Source organism: Macrobrachium rosenbergii, chromosome 6 (assembly GCF_040412425.1).
Source record: "Macrobrachium rosenbergii isolate ZJJX-2024 chromosome 6, ASM4041242v1, whole genome shotgun sequence".
In the NCBI taxonomy this organism is placed as follows: Eukaryota; Metazoa; Arthropoda; class Malacostraca; order Decapoda; family Palaemonidae; genus Macrobrachium; species Macrobrachium rosenbergii.
In genome coordinates, this window is record NC_089746.1 from 9,316,064 (window position 1) to 9,331,356 (window position 15,293).

At 34.4% G+C, this 15,293-nt stretch overlaps 1 protein-coding gene across 2 annotated transcripts in view; it reads left to right on the forward strand.

The window, feature by feature from the left end:
• The window catches only part of LOC136839170 (mucin-2-like), a 112,057-nt gene that overhangs the window by 65,064 nt on the left and 31,700 nt on the right, over window positions 1-15,293 (forward strand). For both annotated transcript variants that reach the window (XM_067104859.1, XM_067104858.1), the window contains exons 26-31: window positions 1,604-1,640; window positions 10,224-10,393; window positions 12,359-12,414; window positions 13,934-14,057; window positions 14,428-14,571; window positions 14,765-14,874. In XM_067104859.1, coding sequence (XP_066960960.1) covers window positions 1,604-1,640; window positions 10,224-10,393; window positions 12,359-12,414; window positions 13,934-14,057; window positions 14,428-14,571; window positions 14,765-14,874 — 641 coding nt within the window. The remainder of the gene's footprint in view (window positions 1-1,603; window positions 1,641-10,223; window positions 10,394-12,358; window positions 12,415-13,933; window positions 14,058-14,427; window positions 14,572-14,764; window positions 14,875-15,293) is intronic.

Genomic DNA, 15,293 nt, shown 5'->3' on the forward strand with positions numbered 1-15,293 from the left:
TCTTCCGCGACAGTATTATACAAAATATAAGTATAATCGGGAGAGCCGCCGACCCTCGACGTCTGCGCCTGCTAGAGGCGCTCCTCATTGCCGAGAGAAAACCAACAATGAATACGACGCAGGAGGCATTGCTCCTACCCACGAATTTAAGAAGAATAATGCAGAACACCCACCAAATCCAACGAATACCTGAAAACGACAACCCTAAGAATGGAGATGCCCCTGATGAGCGAGGCGCCCTTCGAGACAATCCCCCGACTACGACAGAAAGAGTAGATAATGACATCATTCATCCTCAGCCCAATAGCAGCCAAACTACCGATGATGTCAGCCGGCATGACATCACGCAATGGCAGGCCAATGGGAACGCTGGAATGAATGACATTCCCAGGTTGCGAAGATCTGTCAGGATCGAGCCACCGCAGAAATTTGGCTTGAAGTTCGCTGACTGCAACCAATCAGAATTTGCCATCCATGACCCCTGCTGAAGCCAGTGTATAAATTCAGAAGGACCTATGCAATCTGCCAGTCCTCTACTAGCTCCCGCTGGAGAATGACAGAAGAGTCTGTTGAAACGTCGCAGCATCTATTGTATAGAACTAACTGTATAGAATATATAAAGAAGCAGAATCCAGATTTTGACTTTTCCCCCATGAAATGACAAATATAGGCGAGCTGTTAGCACGCACCTCCACTGAAGAGAAGTCCGCAATAAGGAAAATAGAAAAAGTCTTATACAAAATAAATGCAGCTGAAGCAGCAATAATATTCAATAGAACCTATTATTATTATTATTATTATTATTATTATTATTATTATTATTATTATTATTATTATTATTATTATTAATAATTGTAAAATAATTTTACAAGGCAACTGACTCATGTTTCAAGATTCTCATATGCCTTGGGCAAAGGATTTGCTCTTCAATGACATGGAAATTACAGCAGTGTAAAATTAAAGGAGTTTAGCTGCTGCCTGGAAAGAAACCAAAGGAAACAAATGAAGTGTACAAGACAGATCCACACAGCTGCTACTAAGGGGACACTATAAGAAACCTCTAGTATTGCATAAAAGTGTAATTGATGGGATCTTATTATAATGAGTATGTATGATTTTCTTATACGTTCTTATTTTGATAATGGAAGGTTGTGGATGGTTTAAGTGATAAAGTAGATGCCAAAAGCTTACAGTATTATTGGGTGTGGGTACATGCAACAGCACCTTTGCTGAACGGATAATGATAGTGTTATTGCCCACAGGGGCTACCAGAGAATTCTGTGACTGACCTCTAAACTTGAGAAGATTTTCCCTTTGAGTTGTCTGATTCAGAAACAACATTTGAAAAATGCTTGTTTTGTAGCTCTCTCTCTCTCTCTCTCTCTCTCTCTCTCTCTCTCTCTCTCTCTCTCTCTCTCTCTCTCTCTCTCTCTCTCTCTCTCTCTCTCTCTCTCTCTCTCTCTCTCTCTCTCTCTCTCTCTCTCTCTCTCTCTCTCTCCGAGTTGACTTATGGTTCCATTCCCTTTTCACTTTAACTTGTAAGGTTACTAAATTAACATGTAGTGCAAAGAATTTACTTACAATTAAATCATTTCTTTAACAGGAGGTCCCCACAACCACAACAACGCCGACAACAGAAAGTACGTTTCTTTCTTGCCTGTATTTTTTTCTTGTTGATTTAACCATTATAAAATATAAAATTAATTTAAGGAAATGTAGGTGAAAAAGTATGTAACGATTGTCTTATGATAATTATTTGTTGTAAAATATTATCACGAAGATTAATCATACATACATGAAAACCCGGCCATTGAAAATAGAGGTTCACTGAGTTAATTGTAAATATACGTGTGCATACTTGATTAACTAATAAATATGATCATATAAAGGATTTATTAATTGACAGTAAACTTTGTTTACTGTGAATATTGTAACTTAATCTTTTACATTCTTTCAGAATGTAACGATTAATTTTAAGGTAAATCTGTATTTTTTGTACTTGTAATTTGGTCCAGTAACCAGAACTAGATTTCTCAGCTTAGATTACAAGTTATCTCAAGTTTTATTTTTCTATTGGCTTGATTAACTTGATACTGCTTAACTTTACTTGAAGTCACAACATACTTGCTAATTTACTCAATTTCAGAATTTCTGTTTCAGTTTATTATTAAAAGTGCCATTTTTTTTAAATGATATTATACATCATTTTGTAATTCTTTAACTGTAGTTTTTTCTTGTGGCACTGGAAGTGCTGTTTTTTTTATCTATAATTTTCAGCAGCTCCAAGAATTGTATTTGGTGACATCCTTTTGGGGATTGTTATAGTCTTGGTACTGCTTGTTAGATACTGTTCATCTGGTTTCATTTCCTCATGAATTGGAATGTATACTGTTAACTTATAGACACCAAATTATTAAGCATTATTTTACATATAACTGGTAGAAACATATCTTCACAGTACAATTATACAAAGGAAGTGCATAGAATTCATAGTGTTCTGTGTATCAAAATAACTATATGGTATAACTTCTAGAGGGAAAGTAGCTCTGGCTACCATCCTATCCACCAAAAAACAAATACAGAGGATTAGTGTATTGGTTTCATAATAGGATAGTTGAGGATTTGCCATTGAAGTTATAGGATGATATTCCAGGACAGTTGAGTATTGATTTTAGCTCCATGACCCTGGAGTGCTTAAGAATGGTACTTTGACATCTAGATCCCAGATACTTAGTGTTAGAGAGCTGTTTCACCCCATTAGAGAGCTATTTCAGGCTGGGGTGCCTTGATCAGATCTCATAGACAGTTGTCTCTGACGGGGCTGTGTGGAAGGACCAGGGAAAGCAGAGTCCCTTCACTTCATGATAGCCCACATTTTAAGGAAGCCATTTCTATATCTTAGCACCTTGATTAGTTCTGGAATAAGCTTCTGTAATAAGTATTTTGTTACAGCTCATGCTTCAGAGATATAGCCTATAGATACCATTGTCATTTTTATGCATACTTGAATATTCACGTACTGTACAGAGTATAAATATCAGATCCAAGCAAAATGTGGCCCTACCATAAACATCAGATTGTTATTTGAGCAGCTTATCATTATCTTTCTTATCATGAGCATTTTTATAATCTGATAATATCTTGTATTTTTTGTTCTTTTTATCTCAGAAACTTTCTGAATTCATTTCAAATTTGCTGTGGATTTTTCTAAGGGCTTTATACTCAACGACAGCTTATCCAAAGCTTTATGTTATTCAGTAAAACTAAATGATTCTGTGAGTGAGGTTATATAGGGTATTGAGCTGAGGCATTACCTCATAGTTAGAAGCCTCATGATGCTGTGTCACACTTATCTCACCTTAGAATTATTGGTCGTAAGAACATTTCATTCTAGGTACTGCGTAGGAGAGCATAATCAAAATATTTTTGTATATCTGTAAGTAAGTTTTCTATGCAATACAGAACTGTCTTTCCATATTGTCACAACTGAATGTAACAAGGGGAATTTTAATGAACTGACCTGTAAGTTACTAGGACAACACTATCCATAACACCACAGAGGATGTAAAAGAAGTGGAATGAGATATCTACTCCTTGCATTTGGTATCATAGCTGGCCTACAGCACCAGTATCTGTGGATTCTTTGAAAAGAGGATTTTATGTATTTAATCACTACTTGTGGAGCAGGAATTAAAACCACAGGTATGAGTGCATTAGGCCCAGTGTGATTCCAGTAAATGGAATATCATATTGGGCCCTATTCTTTCCATGCCTTATGTGATTTAATGGATACAGTGTTGGCCTAGTAACTCACAGGTCAGTGGTTCAAATCCCCCAAGGTGGAGTTCTGCTTGTCACTAAGTACAGCTTATCATGCAAGGTAAGTATAATATTTTACAGATAATAAACAGTTAAAATGTTATCACACAATTAGCATAGTATTTATACTTAATCCGTGCAGTCACTTTATTTGAGATAATAGTCATTTTTCCCAGCAAAACTTTATTAGTACAGGAATGCACAAGGTGATTTCAGGTCCTTCATTGTGGTAATGTGCTCATTTGTCCATGGATTAACAAATAGTTTTCTGTTGTAAAATTTATTGTACTTATTCTTACTAGTGATTAACTAGGTTATACAGAGTGCAATTAGACCCCCTTACTTTGCTTTTATGACCACATTCAGAATTGTATCACTAGATTAAGCTTAAGCCTCCAGCATTGACATTTCTCTAAAATTAGGTGTTTCCTAAATATGCATGCTTTTAATTTCATTTGTTTTGAAAATTTTATTATTTCCTTAGAGAAACTTTCATTTGTATTTGAACATTGTGAAGGAATTTATGAAAACATATTGAGCTAGTAAAAACTTGTACTATATTTGGGTCAGATTGTGTCATGTTGTCACTGTGCAATTACAGCCTGAGTCCTGACAGCTAGAACATTGTTAAAAATGGCGCTCAGTACAATGTACCCAAATATTAATGAACACTGTTTATGAACTGTATTGCAAGTGATTATAGTCTTAAATTTTCCCTCTCAAAATATCATATTCATTTTTAATGCCAGAGAACCAAATTTTGAAGTACCATTTCATACTGTCAAAGAAATTGTAATAGTAATTGAGGGCAGAGGGTTTTCACATTAGGATAATTGAGTTGACTGTGTACACAACTAATTGCCTAAGTTGTTACTTTGCAGTGGTTGATTTCATTCACATGTTCTTTGTCACTGGGATTTATGGAAAACTTTAGCTAATTCTTTGGACACCCCCACTTTATTTACAGTAGCCTGTATGTTTATTTGGCTGTAATTAAATTGTGAAGTATTGGTTTTGGAATCTGGTTTTGAGTGTTTTTTGTATAGTTAAAAGAACTTCTTAATGTGAAAACCCAGGAAAACCAGAAACTTTTTAGAATTCTTTCTGAATGTCATTATGTATTAGTATTACAGAAATTTGCACACTGCAATTCTTTAGTGGTAATTGCTCTCAATGTAAAAACTGGACCTCTTTTGTAAATTGTGGAGCTGACACTTCTGAAGCCATTATGGTCAACAAATTTTACATATTGCAATTGATGAGTGAACATGATCCTAAATTCTTCTTAAGGATAAAATTAATGTGAGGACTACTAGTAACTTAATTTCAGTTTTATTTAAATATACAGTAGTATTGTACAATAAACAGCATTTAAGAACAAAATTTGTTTGCTATTGAATATTATAAAACTAAAATTTAGTGTTTTAATAGCATAAGCAGGAATTGAAGGGTCATCATATAACTTCTTGTAAGGCATCCAAAGTTGTATAGGCAGCCTATCATTTTTACTTGTTGGTTTCAGTGAGATAGTTTAATGCACATTTTAGTTTTAGTTCCAAGAAGATTGTTTACCATTGTCTTTACTGGAATATCAGTAAATGTCTCTAGTGAAAGTGGTATGACCCAGATTCCCACTTGAAAATTAAAAATCTTGTCATTTAAGATCAAGACTGCAATAGAAAATGACATAGAATTAGCAGCCTTGGCATCTGACTTGGTAAACATTCAAGTCTTTGGATTCTATCTTATGAGAAGCCATTGTATCTAGGCTACCTGTGTTCGAGCCTTAACTCTGTGGTTTGATCAAACTGTCTTTATTAATTAACTAACTATGTCTAAAGCAGTAATATGAAAGAGGCAGTGGCTTTGGTGAAGCAGAGAGTGCAGAATTGCTAATAAATTAGGGTACAGCATTAGTAACACTGTAGTGTATGACTTAGTGAACAGAGCAAAAATTTATGATGTATGTAAAAGCATGTACTTCTTTATATGTCAGTGATGGGCTTTTACACAAGTTTTGAAGATAAATTACTACAGAATTCGAGATTAATGGCTTGTACATATTTAGAAGATACCGTAGTGTGTTAAATGAAGTTGCTGAGAGATGAGGTGTTTAGAGGCTAAATATTAGACTGGGATTTTTATTTTTTAAAGCTTGGAATGATTGGGGAATGTGATGAGAAGGGGATAAAATATTAAAATAGGGAGAGTAGGAAGGTCTGAAGAGAAATCCTAGGCCAGGTAGAAATTCAGGCAAAAAGTTTACAAGGTATTAAAAGTAGAGAGAAGTTATTTCATATCTAACCCCATCAATAGAAACCTTTGACTCAAAGGTCTTCTCATGATCAGGCCATTCATGCCTATGTAAAAACAGAACACAGGTAAAATTTCATCCTGCGTTCACTGCCAGAGCGCAGGTCAGGGACGACTTTAGACGTTGACAGGTCAGGTAATATTCGTTTTAGATCCTACTCCTTGAGGAGCATCAGTCCCAAAAGTAGTACAGGCAGTCCCTGGTTTACGACAGGGGTTCTGTTCTGACGCCATGTCGTAAGCCAAAAATCGTCGTAACCCGAAATATCATCGAAAATGGTAAGAAAACCATACTTTTAATCATTTGGGTGTCTTGTAGACGACATAAACTGCATTCTTATTGAGTTTTTCATCAAAAAACCTCCAAATTTTGACAATTCTGCCCTTTTTGGTGCCATATTTCTTCCATTGGATCTGCGTCATCGGTGTCGTAAACCCGAACATGCGATGTAAACCGAGAAATAATTTTTTATGAATATATTTGAAAGGCGTTGTAAGCCAAGCCTGTCGTAACCCGGGGACTGCCTACATACTTTTTATTTGTGTATAATGATATTTTTCCATTCGTAGAAGTCATGAACATTGTTCACCATACATTTTGTAGCAAAAAATTCCAATGTATTGATAATATTACCAATAAAAAAAATCATCCCATACACCTGTGATTTTCAGAGGAGTTAAGTAATATGTGACTTTTTAAAATTCAATTTGTAATTAAAATCTTTAATTCCAATATATACATGGGTTATTCACATCTGTAACTGGCTATGTGAATCATTAGATGCTTTAGATAATTGGCATATAGTCTCTTGTGTTCATCTTTTAGGTTCTGGGCAATGGAGCTAGTGACCTCATGTAAGCTAGACTTGGCAAGTGCATGTATTCTTTTTTGTTGAACCTAGTAGAAATGTACCCATACTAAGAAAAAATAGTGATTTATGATTTTGTATTTATTTGTATTGATATAATAACGTTAATTTTATACCTACGAGGGTAGTTATTGTCAAATCACTCATTCATGGGATCATTATTCCTGGCTTGTAATATAGGAAGGTCAGCTGTTTGGTGAATGGCAGATACTATAAACTGTAAGAATGACACAGTTTGGACTGAATGTGCCATACCTTAGTGTAAGTGTCTTACTAATCACGATGACTAGATGAGGAAAGCTTTGAAAACAATGACAGAATTTTCCATGTCACCATTATTGTGTTACTTACTAAATTCCATTTAGCAGTTGTACTGTGAAGATGATAACTCTGACTTATATCTTTAACCTTGTGTTGAATATAGATCACATTGACTTCATGAGGAAAGTTGTTTTATAATGATGATGACATCTTTCATGTTTTCATGAAATTGCAATTTGTAATTTGTTGACACAACTTTAGCGTTGGGCAAATGTTTAAACCTGGCTTCACCACTGTATTCACTGTAATCTTAAAAACAAAACTTGGTACTTTTCTGGCAACCCATAATATGGCGAAAAGCATTGACAACATTTCCACAGTCTGTTCATTAATCGGTTAAAAGTTCTAATCATATCGAGAAAATAAATCCTAGTGGCCTCATTGCCATGAGTGATCATATTATTTGTATAATTCATGCAAAATAGTAAGAACCTTGAATGTTAGCATTCATGAAAATTATGGTGTTGCATTTTGAGAGGGGATTTCTAATGAATTCCTTGTCAAAATTGCAGACCCCATTTTTTTTATTGGAAATTATTACACCTTTTACTCTAGCATTACCTATTCAGACTTAATCCAGAAAATAAAATAAGAATACCTTGTTCACATTTTTATCAAGGTTCTTACTTTCTTGGTGTTGGCTTGATTTATGCATGACATTTAGGTGTGTGGGGTTGTTTTGCATTGGTGTTCATTGATGTATGGGGCCAATATGCCTTTTTTTCTTCTTTTAGCAAATTGCATGTTGGCTTTGTAATTACCTGTTTATTGCATGCTACATGGTGTTGGATTGCTTACCATTTATTCATACAAAATGTTTCATGATAAACTTTTATATTGGATAGTTTTTGCTTTGAAAGCCCAGTTCCATATTTGCTGCCATGCTAATTTACAATGCCCTGGGTATGAACTGACCTTCATAAGAGTTGACCTGGATACATAGTTGAAATGCACCCATTGTTCCCATAGCTTTTGTCCCCAGTAGGGAAAAATGGATGCAAAACTGATACTCTGTAGGACAGCACCTTACTTAACTGACTTTATCCATAGTTTTATTCATTTCCACATTAACTTGTGTTTACAGCTTGAGTTTCTTGGGGAATAACCCTGAATAAAAATTAAAGAATTTCTATTTCGAAGCATTTCCATGCTCAGTGAATAAGTACATACAGTATTAGGAAATTCTTTTTTCTATACCAAAATAATGGCAGTGAAAGGATAAGGATGCTTTCATTGGTAATTCAGTGAGAGCATTAAAGTCTGTCATTCAGTGCTTCATTCTCTTATACTCTGCTGCATCTTCTCTTCTGGGTGTAAGTGTCTTTGAACCTGACAATCATTTACATTCTCTCTCAGAACACCTTTAGCTTGGGGTGAAGATGACTTTCTTGCATGGGGGCAAAATTGAATTCTTATATAAAGAATCCTGTAGAAGCTATAGTGTCCAGTTTTTGGCAATGTAAGATGGAATGTAGAAACTCTGTTAGATAAGTGACTCAGTGAATTTGTCTTACTGATCAAGTAGGTGTAATCATTGCATCGTACATGAAATTTCATTTAAGAAAATTTATTGCCTCAGAATTTCTACATCCAAATGTCTCTTATTTTCTCCAAAACATGAAAAGACACTTATGATGTAAGTATGTATAGTATTATTACATCTACACGACAATGTTTTCTTGATATGCAATAATAATTTTTTCTGTATGTTGCAGTCGAAATCCTCTGTTTGCATGCCTGCTTTTCCTGCATACTGTATTTACAAATTAATATTCTTTGTATGTTTCAGTATACAAAGAAATTACTAATTTTCCCTGAACCTTTAAAGGCCAACCAAAGATAGTCTCAGGATGGTCTAAATGATCTATCCATTGAGACTGACCTACTAGAAAGATAAGCAATTGAAAATTTTCTACAGCTAACATAAAAAGAAAACAATCGTAGACTGAGTGGATTGGTCTTTCTGGCCTTTGATGCCACATTAAAGTTGTCATCTTTATCTTCAGTTAAAAAGTAAGTAATTCCAGTGGCTAAATTTTTATTGTAATTCTGCAGTTTAAAATTAGGTATACTTGTATACTTGATGCTTTGGATACTTCATATATATCTGATGTTTTAAGTACATTTTCTTGCTAACTGATTTGAAAAATCTGTTTGTACTTGTGTATTTCTTATTTATGTTTTAATTAATTAGTGCTGTTGAAAAAAACCACATCTTAGAATGAAATGACTATAAATAAGTTAAGTAAGAGTACGTAGGATCATTCACTTAAAATCAAGAGTGGGATCATTCACTTAAAATCTTGAAGGGAATACAACAGTAACAATGTCAGCAATAAAGATTTCAACACAAACTTTTATAAGCTTGAGCTGCACTCTTTGAGACTTAACAAGAAATCACCAGCTTCAGCATTGTGCTTGAAATTAGAGTAGATCTATTTCCCAGCAAAGTGACCGGCAAAAAGTACACAAAATTCATCAATATCTGCAGTGATCAGAATAATAAAACAAGCTTCACAGAGTTCCAATTCATTTCACACTACCACTATAAATTTGCTGGACTCCAATGCCATCAGGAACAACCAAAAACAGCCACTGCATCAGTTTTAACATTAATGTTAGAGGCTGCAGAAGAGGTGATATCATTGTAAATTGTGTATCTTGTCATTACAACATGAGATGTATCAACATGAGCATTTTCTTAGGAAGTTCAACAGCTACGGCAGTTTTACCATCAGCCTCAGTGACTACAGTGTAAGCTACATCACCTTTACCTCCATACTAGAAAATTAAGATTGACAACACAAACTTCAATGCCATGTTAAGGATCCATGACAGGGACTTTATCTGCATGAACTTCAACAGTGGGTATCAAAATGTTCTTTTAATTTGCAAAATTAGGTTCCTCTTCAACAATGGAGACTTCTACAGTGACTACAGCAACTGAACCAGTGCCAGCATTGCCGTTTGAATGCACCTCACCAGATGACCCTAGGTGCACTGATGTAGTCGTGGAAATTATGCAGTTAGCTGATGAAGACTGCAATTCAACAGTGGATAATTTGACACAGGTAACATCTTCACTGTTCTAGTTTGTATTGGAAAAGTAGAAAGCTGTTTGACTCATAATAAGACCTAATAATGAATAGTAAAGTATTCATTTCTTCTATAAAAGTGTTGTGTACCAGATGCATGAAGCAAGAGATTATAGTATTGCCCTGACAATGCTAAACTTTGAAATAAAGAGCACACTAGAAAAAAAAAAAAATACAGTATTTATAGAGAAAGAAGGAGTGGTTAGTTCAGTTGGCATTCCATGTACCCTTCATAAGTTAAGTATATCTTAGTTTAACCAGACCACTGAGCTGGTTAACAGCTCTCCTAGGGCTGGCCCGAAGGATTAGACTTATTTTTACGTGGCTGGTTGTTAAAGTCTTGTCCAGGAAATTCATATGGAATTAGGTCATTTGCTACCTGTCTGCATATAGTACATCATTCCAGTACAGTAATATTGATGTTACATTGTGAATTATCCTGTCATTTCTGCACTCAATCTTGTTTGATATGAAGTTTACCTTTAACAAATTTCACCCAACTCTCTACGCTTTGGTAAATCATCTCTGATTTTATTCCTGAGAGAACATTGTTTAAATCATCTCTCTCTGATTTTATTCCTGAGAGAACATTGTTTACCTTTAACAAATTTCACCCAACTCAACATTGTTTTGCCCAGTGCCCAAATTAAGACAATAATTGATGCTTCATTGATGTTTATCTGTGAATTGAAATTGTGTGAATTTCATCTCATAGCTTAATGGTTCTTATTAGGTACATTTGCTGTTTTCCACTTATGCCCTTATACAACCACCCTGTGGTATTGAAGTACAATAGTGTGTGTGTGTGTGTACGTGCATGACACTTTGAAGTAATAGCTCATATTATCCCTCTCTCCTGGACTTTTCTGGCTTGGTGAATAGAAGCTTTCCAACATTGTTGACATTCAGAGACTAAATGCAAGTCTTTGAATATGTCATATTTTTACTTTCATTTGTGTGTTTATATATAACATGAAAAATTATACATTTTAAAGAGAAAGTTTCTGGAATAGTTGGAATATGTATTTGGTTGCTTTCAGAGAAGAAGTAGGTTGAATGAGTCTCCATAGTGTGATATAAAGGGCTCACCTACGGTGGGGGATAGAAAAGGAGGTTCCTGTCCTGAGGAATGAAACTTCACTGACATGAATGTGGAATAGCCAAGAAAACCAGAAGCTTATTCCTCATCATCAAAAGATTCTTTTGCTCTTCCTTTTTTCAAATAGTCAACACACCCTGTGATGATGAACTATTGACTCTGAATTGTCAGAAAAAGACAAATGCTAAATATAGATGCTGGAGTTAATGAAGGGAGGGTGGAATTTGTTATGAACAAGTGTTTACCTAATCATGAAAAGTATATTACAGTAGAATGTAGGGCTGCATAGACTCCTAACAATCAGAAAAATGTAAATAAGCTCACCAGGTGCCAGAATGTAAAGATCTGTAGGACAAATGGAACACTGGTTGTAGTAAATGATCGAGTAGACCGAAATCAGAAAAATGTGTGCACTACTTTTGCAAGAAAAGTATAAATATGCCCAATAGAATGTTGACTATAAATAAAGGAAAGCTAAAGGATTGGCAAGAGATTGTGTGTATATCAGCAGTAATTCTTAGGATCCTAATACTTCTATGGCCTAGTTATAGTTTCTTATATAGTTATTGATATGTTCTTGTACAGTACTGAGTAATCATCATCCCGGATGATATTCTTTCTTACAAATAGTGTACCTTATCATGAGATGCCAAAATATTTTTTGAAGTTTTATCAGTGAGAAAAATCAGAATAATAATGATCATGTCCAGCAGTAGCCACTCATTATAGTAGCTATAGATGGAGTGTTTCATAAATTTCCTCATGTAAATTGATGGAATTTATACGTAATAACTAGCTTTATAAAAGTGACTGCACTTCAATTTAATTAATTTTTGTTTCAGGAAGTGCATATTGCCAATGAATTTCAAAAGGAACACATGAAAGGAGCTCTTCACAGGTGAGATATGGAACGTAGAAAGATTGTGAGGGTAGTATGGTAGTAGGTTAGATCTTATGGGAGATAGTATATTATATCTAGGAAGACTAAGTTATGGCTAATAAGAAAATGTTTCACATACAACTTACAATTAATAAACTAAAATCTTTATTTTCCTTATAACCTTAATCAAATATGAATGTGGGATTCAGGATTTTGAAGAGGACACCATAAAGATGTGGACTTCATAGAGTAGATTTGACTTTGTTTCCCAGACTTTTTACTAGACTTGCTACAAGAGAGGGCAAAAGTCTTTCAGAATTTTAAACTGAAAAAGAAAGAAGTTGCTGTAGCAACATTCATCCTAGACATTTTGCTGAAATTACTTGAGAAAACCAATGAAACAGGTTGGAGAGTCTATGAAAATCATTTTTGGGGGAGGTAAAAACATAGCAGTCCTATTAGTGCTGATGTCAGTTCCAAGGCATTGAAGTGTGGATGCAGTTGCATTTGGCAAAAAATAGCCTTTTCATCTTCTGAGAGTTTTCTCGACTAATTTACACAAGGAACTGATTTATTTCCATCCTTTGTCCATCGCTGAAAAGAATGTTGAACCTCTTCACTTTGGCAATGCTTATGGATTTCTTAATGCTAAAAAGATGCTACAGTACTAGTTTTTCTTTTTTCTGGCAATACTTAGAGATTAACAGTGGATATTATCATCCCTAATTGGAAGCCTTGGGAAATTATTTACTTCTTTTTCACCTTTGTGGGTCATAAAAAATTTTCTAAAACTAGTGGAGCTCAGAGGGACTGATCAGTTGTTTACATCAAGGTTGTCCTTATTGGTCAGTGTCTCAATTTAAGATATTCAGATCAGGGCTTCCGATGAAACAGAGTGTAAGTATTATATCTTGTGTATTTTATTGAATGATTCCATACGGTCTCCATTAGGTAGAAGTGGCAGCTGCCCTTATCTTGTTGGTTAGGGCATTAAGTGTATCATCAGTATGAATCCGTGAGGTAACTCTTCATATGCTATCAACAGGGTTTGAGGTTTACCTCTCTTGCATTATTGAGTGCCATGTTTTGGTCTTGAACTTCCTCAGTGGTAGTGATAAGGAGTTACAATAGATCAGTTACTGTAATGAATCCACTTGATACTTCCTGAAACTCAGCAGTTATTTTGATTTTGGTGGTACTTTCTGGTTATCTTTTTAGGTCTGAGTGTGATTCGTGCATTTCATAATTGAACGAATAATTGAGAGACATTTTTGCCAGATAAATAGTGTTAAGGGCAACTGGTCTAAACTTCAAAAGGAATTTGTTTCTCTTGAATTAACTATCATGGTTTGAACTGAGTAATCATTCATAAACTTCAGGAATATTTGGGGTTTACAAACATGAATTATCCCCAGTTTAGAATTGTGATCAGCATTGCATTTTACATGCTTGCTAATTTTTACCTAATTGAGTTTTGGATTTTTTATCGATGTAAAAATGCCGAAGTAATATTGATGCATTTGATGTTCATTTTCAGGCTCCATGAGAGTGAGAAAGGTTTTACGGTTGTGGAAGCTTTAATCACACAGAACTCTTCTGTAGACACTAACCCAGTTTGGTACTTTCTGAATAAGGACAACTTTGTTGCAGTTGAGAATGAGGTAAGGCAATTGATTTTTACTTTCTTTGATTACTGTTATATATCATATTTTCTGAACTTTAGATAGTAACTGAAATTTATATTTTTATGTTTTCAGAGTGATGCAAAACATTTTTTTTTTTGTAATAAGCTTTAACAAAAGGTGGCGTTCTTTTAAAGTCCATAAGACATTATGTTTATTATTATAAGTAAGTAAAGTTGTGTTGCAGTTACCTTGGTAAAGGTTTATTATGACAGAGGAAATATATTTAGATCAGAAATCTCGTAATTGAAGATCTTTTCTGGTAATACAACAAAACGCTGTAGATTAAGTTGCATATACATTCTTATTAAAAATGAAGAGCCTAATATGTGCCTTGCTTTATTTACAGACATTTCAAGATGATGTCCACATAGCTACAAGTGTCTTAGTTGTCTTTCCATTATTTGAGTTCGGTTTAGAAGAAAACAGTCAAATTGGTCCTTTGTTGATGATCAGGTCCTTCCCTGAAAAAGAAGCACAGCCAGTAATACAGGTTATAAAATTTCTTTATTTATGCAAATAGCACTGGGGTTATTGTGTTTTTAAGATTTACAAATACAAATGTTGAATGGTTGCCTTATGGTGCTGTTAATGTAAACTTATGAAATATAGATAAATGTGTTTATAACATAGATTTTTAACTGAAGTACCATTGCCAACTCTTAATTTTCTTAACATTTTAACAGATTATGCAGGATACAATTGTTGTTTGTGAAGGATGCAATGGCAGTAATGATACTCAAGCAAATAATTCAACTTATGATTGGCCTGATATTTTCCAGTTATTTGCAGAACAGTAAGTTTTTGTTACTCCTTTCTAGATACCTGTATTTATTCTGAACTCCTCTGCTCCTCTGGAGTATGTATATTTTGTTGCAAGTAACAGTGATTCTTGCCAAAATTTTTCAGATGATAGACTCAAAATTTTATTATCATGTAGCATTTACATGGCCAATTGTACTTATGGATGGTGAATTTCCATAAACTTACATAGCAGTGGAGTTTTAGTAATTTTTTTTATATAGATGTTTCATTATTCAGTAAATTACCCTGAAATTATGATGCCCTTATCTTTATACTCTTGCATATATATTTCCTTACTTCATAACAGAACAAAGGCTTCACATTAGCAGAATTAGAAAGAACTGAGTATTCATTTATATCTAGAGGGGGAAGAATGTAGCTTTTAAGTAATACAATAGCTGTTGGTTGCTT